The 11978-nt window shown below is 41.2% G+C and overlaps 1 protein-coding gene across 1 annotated transcript in view; it reads left to right on the top strand.

The window, feature by feature from the left end:
- Window positions 1-4276: 4276 nt before the first annotated feature.
- The window catches only part of FGFR2 (fibroblast growth factor receptor 2), an 83202-nt gene continuing 75500 nt past the window's right edge, over window positions 4277-11978 (top strand). The window contains 1 exon segment of the mRNA XM_019471656.1: window positions 4277-4394. Within this exon segment, the coding sequence (XP_019327201.1) occupies window positions 4277-4394 (118 nt within the window).

Genomic DNA, 11978 nt, shown 5'->3' with positions numbered 1-11978 from the left:
GGGGCCGGCGGTACATAACTGCCCCCGTCTGAGATAAGGGGGAAAAGAAATCCTCAATGAAATATATATTTAAATGCAAAACGGCCCGTTCAAACAGGGACCCATTATGCGTTCGGTGTGAAACGCTATCAACATTTAAAACTTCATTGTCTCCTTTGTACCAAATCCCTGTAAATCTTCCACTAGCCTTTACTCATTTTCATCTGAAAAGCCTGTTTGGGCTGAATAGACAGCAATCAGCAGCCTCTGGACTTCTCTCTCTCTCTGGAATGTCAATTAAAAGTTATGAAAACAACGCCCCACCCCCCCCCCCCCCCCGATCTCTTAATGGCAAAAGACTTGAGAAAAACAGGATAGTCCTGGAAAGCAAATGAAAGAAGTTCAAACAATGAAAAAGTACTGAAGCTGCCAGCCGGTTCCCATTAGTCTTCCAGAATTAATGTTTAATAGCTGTGATGCTCAGATTTGCTTGGAGATTGAACTATGATGAAAAGTCTTGTTAGAGATATATGTGTGTATATATATATTTATAGGTGCACATATATCTCTGTGTGTGTATATGTGTCTGCGTATGCGCGTATATAAAGCTGTTAGCTTTAAAGCTTCATGTACCTGGATTTTTCTGATGAAGCTACTGGGCTTTTTAGGGCACTTGAGATTTCTTTGTGGGGGGAAGATCCATATTTCATTCAGATTTTGCTATTCCCTGCCTAATAGAAAGATGCTGAAGAGTTATACAATGAGCAATGTATTGATTTGGTTAACATACTCTACAAATTGTACTCTCCCTGGGGAGTGATAAACATCTTATAAACAACAATGGAAGTAGATTAAAAAGAACACCGAGCATTGAATTTAATTAATGCCACTGCTGAACAAGTACTACTTGTTTGTGTGTGTGAGTGTGTTTAAACTGAAGTACAGCTTGGAGGAATTTGGTTGGGCTCCCAAACCAGTCTGCTTTCCCATGCTTGTCAGTTTGGCAAAGAAATTTGGGCAGGTATGTGACGAGGTGAAAATTGACTTGATGAGCAAGTGGCAAGGAGAGCCATCAATCATTGGAGGCTGACAACTCCTCCCCAAAGTGTAGGCTGAGAAGAGAGACAGAGTTCCCTTTCAAGGGGAAAAATAAACACTACGTGTGGCTTTCACTGAGTTTGAGACTCCAGGAGGGATTATGGTATTGTAGTCAGGAAGCCAGAATTGTGGAGGCCAAAAAGCATGCTGGGGCTGTGTTCCAAACATTGAGATAGAGGTACATAATTATCCAGCGCAGGAGGTCTTTCCAGAGACTCGTCCCCCAGCAACTGTGGCGATTAAACTATGAAAAGAATTTGGTTTCGTTTCATCTTCGTTGGACTCCGCTTCTTTTGGGAAAGGGCAATCCTCGAACCCTGGTCACTGTCGTGGTGGTGAAAAGTGGTTTGGCTCCATGGATGGGTTCAGCGCTCTGATTTTTGCTTTGCTACACCTTTGCAAGCCACGGTTTTGAATTTTCTGCTGCCCTGTGGATGAAGAGGTGCCTTCTTTCTGCTGGCAGATGTTCAGGTGCAGAAGCTGGCAAAAATCTTCAGGTGAGAAGATGCGTGGTCAAGTAGCCTCGTGCTGCACTTCAGGACTTAGGATGAGGGTAGGAACCACAAACGTCCTTTCAATGGTGTTTAATGTAGCCTAAAAATCTTAAACAGCTGAAATGTAAGTGGAATTAATGCTGTTAAAAAAGAGTCCGGAATATATGCTAGCATTCTAGTATGTTTTCTTTTTGCAAAATTATGATTAAATTTTACATTTATATACGTAGCCTTTAATCGGGCTTTACAGGATGATTTATGGAAATTAAATTAGCATTACATCCAGTCTGTTAATTAGCGTTTCTACCCGCTTTACAGCTGGATAAACTGAGCTACAGAGCTGTGCCTGTCAGACAGCAAGTGGGGCGGTTGACCTGGGTGGTAGAGTCCAGGAGGGCTTGCTCCAGTCCTTAACCAAATGCAAACCGGTCCTGGAGACAGAGCTCTCTTCAGTTCTACACCTGCTCTGCGCTTATTTAGAGAAGTGCTGGGGAAGCTCTTTGCAAATGTTTTTGCAGTGGTCTGGTGGTGTTTTCACTGGAGATTTAATAGTAGTTGCTAGCTTGTGGTCTGGGATGCTCACGCGATGCTTAAATCTCTAAAGGAGGGACAGGGCTTTGAGCTGATACCAGCTGAGGTGAAAAAAGCTTGCCCTGAAGTATCAAGGATTCGCCTGAAATACCATGTATTAATTATTTTCCCCAAGTGCCTTCTTTATGTCATCTAAAATCTGTTTCTACTGACTCCAGAAGTTATTGTATGTAGTACCCAAGATAAAAGATGCCTCAACAGCATTTCTGTCCTTAGCATTGTGAACTTGCTTTGTACGTGCAGGTAGCAAAAGGCTAATAAAATCTGAGTAAACTTTTTAATGGTTGGCTTTATAAAGGGAGAATATTTGTCCATGTTTGTGTACTGTATGCTGAGGTACCACATCCAAATGACAGGGAGTTTTGAGAAGTTTGCCTTTATGGCTACACTTTCCCTTTTTTTTGGTGTTTTTGTTTGTTTGTTTTTAAAGGGTAAGGGCAGGAGGGAAAAGGAGGTTTTTTATGTTATTTTTCCCTTCAAGATGAGTGCTCTCTAAGCTTCAGTTGGGTTTCATCACATCTAAGATTAATCGTTGGCCAGATTAGAACAATTGCTGCAGTTACTTGTTTTATCCATTTACTGAGGTTTACCATCTTTTATTTTTGAAGCAGAAAATCAGGTCTAATTTTCTGGTCGAGCTGTTAAATCAGCCTGTGAGGATGTTCTTCTGCCCCTCATCTGGCATCTTAGTGTCGTGGCAACAGGGTCCCCTGAAGGGAGTGCCAGTTACTTTGGTACCGCTTCTCTTCTCTCTTCCATCAGCCCATGCCTGGATTACCAGTTAACTCCATCCATTTAAATTAGTTTTACTGAATAAAATTTCAGTTGGGTTTCATCACATCTAAGATTAATCATTGGCCAGATTAGAACAATTGCTGCAGTTACTTGTTTTATCCATTTACTGAGGTTTACCATCTTTTATTTTTGAAGCAGAAAATCAGGTCTAATTTTCTGGTCGAGCTGTTAAATCAGCCTGTGAGGATGTTCTTCTGCCCCTCATCTGGCATCTTAGTGTCGTGGCAACAGGGTCCCCTGAAGGGAGTGCCAGTTACTTTGGTACCGCTTCTCTTCTCTCTTCCATCAGCCCATGCCTGGATTACCAGTTAACTCCATCCATTTAAATTAGTTACACTGTGAATAAAATAGACTTTTTTTTTTCCGTCTGAAAAATATATATCAACAAGCATCATTGAGAGAGAGAGAGAGAAGAGAAACGTGTGTGCACGAAGTTTAGCGTATATGAATGGAAAACGATGCTGGGGAGGTCTCCTGAGAAACTGCAATCTGTACCACACTTTATACAGATTTTAATTGCCTGTGATGCAATGTAGCTAACCAGTATCCCTGCAAAGACTGGAGCCTTTCATCTGTACAGGACTCTCAGGCTTTAAAAGGACACTGAACTGAGTCAGAAGGTACGTCCATAGGGGAGCTGGAAGTCCTGAGGTGAAGTAAAGTTTTACAGATTATCCAAGTCTCAAGAGTATTTTTCAACTGTTTTTCTCGTGGAAAATTACTGAATTGTTGCGAACAGAGCTGGCTGCAGAACTGCCTAAGCGAAGGAATGAAAAACAAGGCAAACTTACATAAACCTTCAAACAATAACAAGAATATAATTTGTATAATTGTGGTAATTTTGCAGCATTACAGGTTATGTGCCTGCACATGTGTGTCCGTCTCGTTTTTGAAAAACTGTATATTTTTCTGTCAGTAAAATAGCTCTCTAAATATGTGCTGAGAAGTGATTTTGTGAAAACAAGGAGGACTTGGTTACGCCTCAGGTGATGATGGAAACTGCTAACAGAAAATGAAAAGTCACTCACTTTTCACATATTCTTGAAGCTGGAAAACTATTTTCCCCATCCTCCTCCTCCCCTCCCTCTCACCTCAGCTCTGTTCGGGGCTTTCTGAAGTCTTTTGGTTTGTGTTTTAAGATGTTTTCGCTGACAGTGTTAAATCTCTCTCCTTCCCACAGCAGCCGCCGTCGTTCCAAGGGAGGAGGTATTACCCTGGCCGAAGGCACTGCTTTCTCTCCATGCTTCTCTAGAGGTGTTCAGATGGGATTAAAGTCCACATGGAGATATGGAAATGGACCAGGAATTTACTCTAAAAAGATGGTCAGCTGGGATTTGGGTTGCCTTATCTGCCTGGTGGTGGTCACCATGGCTGGACTTTCCCTGGCTCGACCTTCGTTTAATTTAGTTGTTGAAGACACCACGCTGGAACCTGAAGGTAAATCACTCTAGAATCCTTAATTCCACAAAATAAGTTAATTTTAAATGCCTGAACGTCTGAAATAGAAGTCAACATCTTTATGTGCTTTGGTAAGTCTAAGGCAAGTAACAGATTAGCCCTCAAGAGTTATGTTTTTTGACTTTTCCTGCTCACACATGGGCTGTGTTCATGCAAGCGTGCCTTTATTTAATCTTACGCAAGCAAGCGGTGTCAGTGATTTCACTTGTATCGCGTTGTATAATCGAGTGTATGGCTGAAAGTTTTCAGGAATGGGTCTTTAAGGAAACCAGTCTGTTGCACTTACATACGCGTTACATGTTGCTATCTCAAGGAACAAAATGGCTGTATAGCTGCATGTCTTTGTGATTGTCTTAACCTGAGAAGTTCAGAGAAAAATAAATCCCAATAGTTTTCAATCATGTCGCCTGAATGTTTAATTTTGCCAGGCACTCTGCAAAAATGGTGTTGCAGCTTTATTGGTGTTTGTACTTAGAATAAGTTTCCCTATCGCTGTTAATATCCAAGAACAATCGGTACAGTGTCTGGATTGCAAGTTCTAGAAGTGTAAATGTAGAGATCTGAATAGCAAGGACTGCAGTTTATTGCTGTGAAAGTAAAGGCTAATTGAGACCTTTACATTGGAAGAGGTATTTTGATAAAATCTGCTTTTTTGAGCCTGCACCTGTTGTATGTTCTTCTAGGTATATCCATTCCTCAAGCTTTGCAAAGTGGTTTTCTTCTCTAAAGAGCTAAGCAGAGGCTGCTTTTTTTATTGTCGTGAGCTGATTGTATTTAACAATGATTTTACTGTATAGTGTAGGATCTTTCCTGCTCTCTGAGCACCTTGGGGGAAAGCGAGGCTTCCTTCATAAGGTTTTATCTGTCCTTTGGAGGAGCGATTACATTTCTAACTCAACTGTCAAACCAATATAATAGTCCATAGAGCATTTCTGATCCGGCAAGCTTGCTGGAGAGAATTTCGCCTTTACACATTCTACTACTCAAATCCACGGATACAGCTTTGTTTTTATTTAATACATTTTCATGCAAAACTTATTTGTTTCTATTCACTGCCTCTAAAAATAGATGTCACCAGCTAACATAGTTTTAGAATCCGTTCCAAGTACATTTTTATTGATGGCAGGGGATGAACTATTTAGAGACGATGAGCCCTCCTCCCTAGCAAGCATTCCTGAAAAAAATTAACAAAGTGTAGCAATATTGTCATCTGTCAGCCATAGAGATTGTTGATAGCAAAGATTTTTTTTTTTTTCCTTTTTAAGGAAAACAAAAAAATTAAAAAAAAAAAAAAGCGCCCAACTCTTGTCACCACTTACTGTATGATTTGTTAATTGCAGATCTGGTGCCTTTTTGGCTCTTCAGAGGAATGACAAAATCATGAATAATTGTGATTTCAGATTAGCTGTTTGTAGTGAGGTCCCCTAGTTTTAGGGTTAAATCAGGAAGAATGTGATTGCATGATTGGTGGAGTATTTTACAGGGAGAATAGTAATATTTTTTTGAATGATGCCTGATAATTTTTCAGCTTTTCAGGGAAAGAATAGCTTTTATTATTTTAAAAAGCACAGTTTAAAGATATGTTTCTTCCACAGTGAATATCCGGGGGGTAGAATCTGGGTTTTATCAAAGAGTAAATTATTAAAAAGGATTTAAAACTTCTTCCCTGGGCAGGAACGTTACTGACATGAAACAATTTTAGACGTGAGAACCTGAATCATTACCAGAAATGAGGGGGGGGAAAAAAACCAACCCCACTTCTAAGTTAATGTTATAATAAGAGCTTTTATGCTGCAGAATACAGGGAACTGTGTGGGATTTATATCTGAGATTTGGGAAATAAAACCTCCTTTATGTACTTTGTTAAACCCCTTTAAAAAAATACCAAGTTTTTACACAATCGCCTTCTCTGGGTTCCATCACTGCCACCCACAAGCTCTCCAAGCTGAAAACAAAACAAAAAACCCTTCAAAAAATCTCTTCAAAGACAAAGCAGACTTCTTTTTTAATTTACTAAATGCCAAACATTTTGGCCACAGTTAATTTAGGGGATCAGGTGCTCTAATAATGTAAATTTTCGGTAGGGCTGCTGACTGTGCAGTCATTAGAGCTATGACATTTCATACCAGCTGAAAAGGTCGACAGGGCCATGACCTTTGGTGACATGTGTTGATCTGTTCCTTAGTCTTCCTTCATGGACATGCCCTAAATTTTGTCTTTGTTAGGTGCTTTTATTGTTATTATTTATTGTCTTAGTGACTCAGAATATTCAAAAAGCTGTGTGCAACGTTAACAGGAATTGAGATTGTGGCTTTTCGTTCCTTTGATTGTAAAATGAATATACTCTTGTCTCTTATCTAAACATAACTTTAGGGACATTTGCAACTGTTTTCTTCAGAGTGTCTGGTTAAGTATGTACTTTAGTACAAGCAGTATTTATCTAATAGGATATTAGATATCCTATCTAATATATCACAATGATGTATTAGATAGGATATATTAGATAGGATATATCCTATCTAGATATGATAACCTGCACAATGGATATGTGCAGGATAGGTGCAAGACGCTGTCATGTATCAGGGTATTTTTGGTCATCCGCAGTCAGTCTAATCTCTTTGGTAGCACGCTTCTCTCAGGTGCTTTTATAAAACTCTGGACTTGTTGAGCTCTGAATCTCATCTGTGACCATTAGATATTACTCTGGTACATATGAAAGTATTTACACTGAAGATGATATCTTGAGCCATTGTAAATTATAATGTCAATATTGATATCATGGGTGCTCACTAAGGGCTGGATCCCAATATGGCTGGGATCCCAAGTATGGCTGTTAATGGTTGTGGTGCTTTCTTCCTTAAGCAGTGATGGTAAAATCTGAGGCTGTTAAGCAGTGTGAGCAGAAACAGGACCTGTAGGAGTTAGTTTGGGGACTGTCAACTATCAGATTATGTCTTGCATCAAGTGTTTACATATATGTTTTTTTATCCTAGGGAGTATAAAGTCTTTCTGCTTTTAAATATTTAGAAATAAGTCCACTTAAGTGTGTACAAAGGAGCCATTCTCTTTCTGTGTACCCAGGCTATGAAGGCCTTTGATGATAGCCAACATTTCAAAAGGGCTCTGACCGCACGCATAGGTTGAAGGGTTACTTTGTGAACTGAATAATTAGTTTAGACATATATTTGATAAATAGCAAGCTCTCCCTTGACCTTCCCTTGCCCAAGCTGTGTGTTATCGTTCTGCTGGGTAGCTAATTTAGTCTCTTCCCCACATGCAATGCCTCGATGCTGTCCTTGGAGCACCCACTCAGAGCCCTTGCCTGGTGTAGTAACAATGTGTTTCAGTTCTTTTAATTTAGGTCAAATTTCAAAGGACTAATTTAAGCTTTCCGCAAGGGACAGCCTAATTCTGTGTCCTTTGAAAAACACAGTAGTTCAAAATGGCCTTAAATGTGCGTTTGGGAGGTTCCTAGGAGCAGCGGTGAAGGAGAGACCTTCGTTAATGATATGTGCATATGGTGGGCTCTGAAGTGAGTAACGAGTTGTCATTTGGGTTTTAACTCAGTCACAGCTATTTGCTGGCACTAAACAACATACAAATATAAACACATTCAGTGCAGTACCCAGAGCAATACCCTCCTTTTTGTAAAAATGTTGCAAATATGAGCAATATACCTTCATTTTTGTAAAAATGTTGGCAGTGCTTAAAGGTTAACATCACCTGTGGTCACAGTGGATAGCACAGTCCACTTGGAGATCCTTCGTTAGCTGCTGTGACCTGCCTGGATCAGGATGTAGGGTCTTGTGAGAAGCCTTCGTTAGCTGCTGTGACCTGTGTGGATCAGGATGTAGGGTCTTGTGAGGTGCTTCTCAGGTTCCCAGGGAGTGGGCAGGGCTGCAGCATGTGGAGGAGGGATGCTGCGGTGGTGGGATGTCCCCTGTCCCACAGGGAGCAGCGTGCTCCCCATCCTGGGGTGCCCCCATGGGTCCTCTCCATGCCAGTGCCACCCTGCTGCGAGGTTGCAGGGCTGGTGGGACCCTGCGCAGTGGTCATCATCCCGGGGCAGAGGCGATGGAGAAGTACCAGCATACTGCTTCCAATTTGGTAGGAAAAATAAAGCAAAAAGTTCACACAGGGTTCCCTTGCTACCTTTTTTTTTTTTAATAAGAGCAGTGGTTTTGATACTGCAAGTTATGATTAACAATTCAAACCGATTAGTTAAATTGGAGGGTTGTGTGTGGGGGGGTTTGGGTTTGTTTTTCCGATTAGTTAAATTGGAGGGTTGTGTGTGTGGGGGTTTGGGTTTGTTTGTTTTTTTTTAATGGAAGGGCAATTATCACAGCCCATTATGGAGGAATGTGACATCCCCACAGCTTTGGGTGAGGGCTGGATGCCCTTTCAGAGATCTGGTTCAGTAAGTTATTTGGCCCAGTACAGGAATTGCTAGCTGAGATTCTGGGGAATTGTACAAGCAGCCAGATTAAATCAGTCTTAATGTGTCCATTCTGCATTTAAAATCCGCAGTCCTTTAGCAGAGGCATGGTCTTGAGTTGCAGACTAATTGGGCATGGGTAGGGTTGTTATTTACAGTCAGTGTTGATGAGACACTGGGAGTTGGTAATGTGTCAGTGTGGCAACTATTTTGCAAAGTAGCACAAATAATTGCACATTTCAGGCTTATCTGCCATATTTTACAACTACAGCTTTTTGAAGGAGGAAAAAAAAGAAAGAAGTTGACTTTTAGGAATTTGATTCCTTTAGTGATTTTTTTGGAGCCAGAAGATTTTCAAAGATGCTGAGTTGTGTGTTGTTTTTTGTTTTTTTTTATAAAACCACTTTTTTAGATAAAACCCCAAACCAGCTACCAACTCCAATGGATGCATAGTTTTCTAATCTTAAAATAGTCCTTCCTTGGCAGAGAACTTGCAACAAATTTCAGGCTATAGTAACTTTTTTTACAGGCAGGTTACAAACTTTTGAAAGCAGAATTTACAATGAAAATGCTGATAACTCCAGTTAGGCAAGCTTGTGTACGCATGAGATGATGGACTATTGTGGTGTTTTAATAATAATCATAGCATAGCTCTTAATGAGCATATTTCTATATCTAGCTTCCCAGCTTCAGTAGAAATGAACACTTGCCTTTATTCAGATACATTCAAAGATGATTATTTTCTTAGAATTAATATTTAGTTTAGGAACAGATGGGAGTGCGAGAAAAATACTTAACTGTCCCTTTTTCTATCATTAATAGAGAAAAATTCCTTACTAGAAGGGTCAGATTTTTAAGTGTTAAACATTTGTGAGTCCTCAAGGTTGAAGCTTTAGAGTGAAAGCGGAGACCTTCTTCGAAGCAGCACTCCTTAGGAATATAAATCCGTGTTTTTAAAAGAACCATCACCCACTTAGGCAAGTTATGTCTTGTCTATTTGTAATAGTGCACCTGGTGTGACTAGAAGAGAGAATTTACTTCAGTGTAGTTAAACAAGTGCAAAATTCATGCTGAAAAGACATCAGGAACCCAAAACATGTCTGAAATGAAGAAGGGTCTGGAGTTTTGCATCAATGTGACTGAGGGTTTGGTTCCCTGGTCACAGGCTGGACACACTGTACTCCTCCATCTCAGCTGGTCAGGTGGGAGCATCTTCTGCAGGGTCAGTCAGGACACACCGATTTGTGTTTGTGGTGGCTGTGGGAAACTGGACAATACTTGATTTGGCATGGAGCCTGCCAGGGTAAAATTATCCTTACAGCAATTTGGGAACCGATTTGAAATTCAGACCTTTGCGCTGTGTGTCTGTAGCGTTTTCTTTGGGGGGATTTGGCACAGCGTGCCCTCAAAATCAGAGATGCCATCTTGTAGTACCGGGGACTAAACTGGCTTTTAAACTGATTGAAAGAGAAGTTGGAGCAACTTTGAATACAGGCAAATCTTAAATAAAGACCAGATTTGCAAGAGTGCAGCAGCCAACAGCTCCTGTTATAATTACGAAACGTGCGCTGGGAGCGCCGAGCTGTTCTGGAAGTTTGGCCCTTCGGGTTTCAATCAGTCAAGAGCGTCAGCGAAACTGCGTCGGCATTTACTGCTTGGGGACTGTGCCTCTCAACGAGGACGGTTGCAAAATGAGATATTCTGTAAGAGGGGTAAATATTTATGTGGATTTTTTTTTTAAACTTTTAAAACCAGCTTATAATTCATATACCAATTATGTACATCTCCAGGTTATCCTGTCCCATCTCTTAATTATCACTGCTGGGTGTGTTGTGTGTGGGTTTTTTGGGTGTTTTTTTTTGTTTGTTTTTTTTGAAAAAGACTCCCTTTCTTAGGGGTTTTGTTTTTCTGAACCTACTTCTTAATATCAGAGTAGTAAGCACCTGGTATAGAGATGTTTCATGGGCTTCACTTTCTGCTGGTTCAGGTCCTTTTGCTGCTTGTCACCACACAAATGACATCATCCATATCGAAGAGAGGGACAGAAAGGCAAACTAAGTGCTAGCTGAATTCTACCGTGCTGCTTCCTTCACTTGTCATGCTATTATTATTTTAATTGTATTTTTAAAATGACTGTAAGTGAAAGCATTTGGTGAACATCAGCAAAGCTGAAGAGTTGTCAGATCTGACCTACTTTCATTCCCCTCCTCACATGCCGTTGCAAGTTGTGTGTAATTATTGCTTTTCCTCCCCCGCAGAAGAACTGGCTCATCAGTTTGGGACATTAACTGATGTCTAGCAGTCTCGCAAAGCGCCTTACGGTAGCAAAGCCACAAGAACTGAGAGGAGGGGAAAACTCCTTTGTACCAAGGAAACGGCTTGCATTTGTGAGGGCTTACTGGGAGGGCAATGTGCTGGGGGACTGGAGGGGAGGAAAAGGAGGATGAGAAGCTGGTTGGGGAGGAGAAAATCATATTTTGGCCGTATTTTAATTTTTTTTTTTGCTCCTAGCTTTTAATGAGTTTCTATTTTGAAAGGAGTTTTGTGACATGGTAGTTATCACCTCAGGCTGTCTCCCAGGGGGCTTGTGGCTGTTTCTGACTGGGGTTTGGAGTTGGATGCTGTGGCTGGGCATGCCTTAGCAGTCTGCGCTGACCAGGACAAGTCTGTAGGAGGTTAAATTGTGGTTGGATGGAACAGAACTTGATCAGAACACCATGCTGCACCTTAGTTTTTTTAAATGTAATAAAAAGCTGTGGTGTAGAAAAACCTCGTAAGGTTCATGATACTCTTTCTTTAGGATGGCCTATATAGGTGTGCAGGGGTACAGGTGAACTGCTGGCAGGACCGGCTGCTGGGCAGCAAGGGAGAGTATGCTTTTGCGATGGTGTGGGGGTTGGTGGGGGGCTCCCTCCCAGGGGGCTTGTGGCTGGGGGGTGGGGGGGTGTGGGGGTGGGGTGTTGGTGGTGGGGTTTGGAGTTGGATGCTGTGGCTGGGGCCTTAGGAGCAGTCTGCGCTGACCAGGACAAGTCTGTAGGAGGTTAAATTGTGGTTGGATGGAACAGAACTTGATCAGAACACCATGCTGCACCTTAGTTTTTTTAAATGTAATAAAAACATGTGGTGCA

This window comes from Aptenodytes forsteri, unplaced genomic scaffold, assembly GCF_000699145.1.
Source record: "Aptenodytes forsteri isolate BGI_AS27 unplaced genomic scaffold, ASM69914v1 Scaffold15, whole genome shotgun sequence".
Lineage (NCBI taxonomy): Eukaryota > Metazoa > Chordata > Aves > Sphenisciformes > Spheniscidae > Aptenodytes > Aptenodytes forsteri.
The sequence above is the reverse complement of the archived record's forward strand: the minus strand, read 5'-3'. Positions and strand labels throughout refer to the sequence as shown.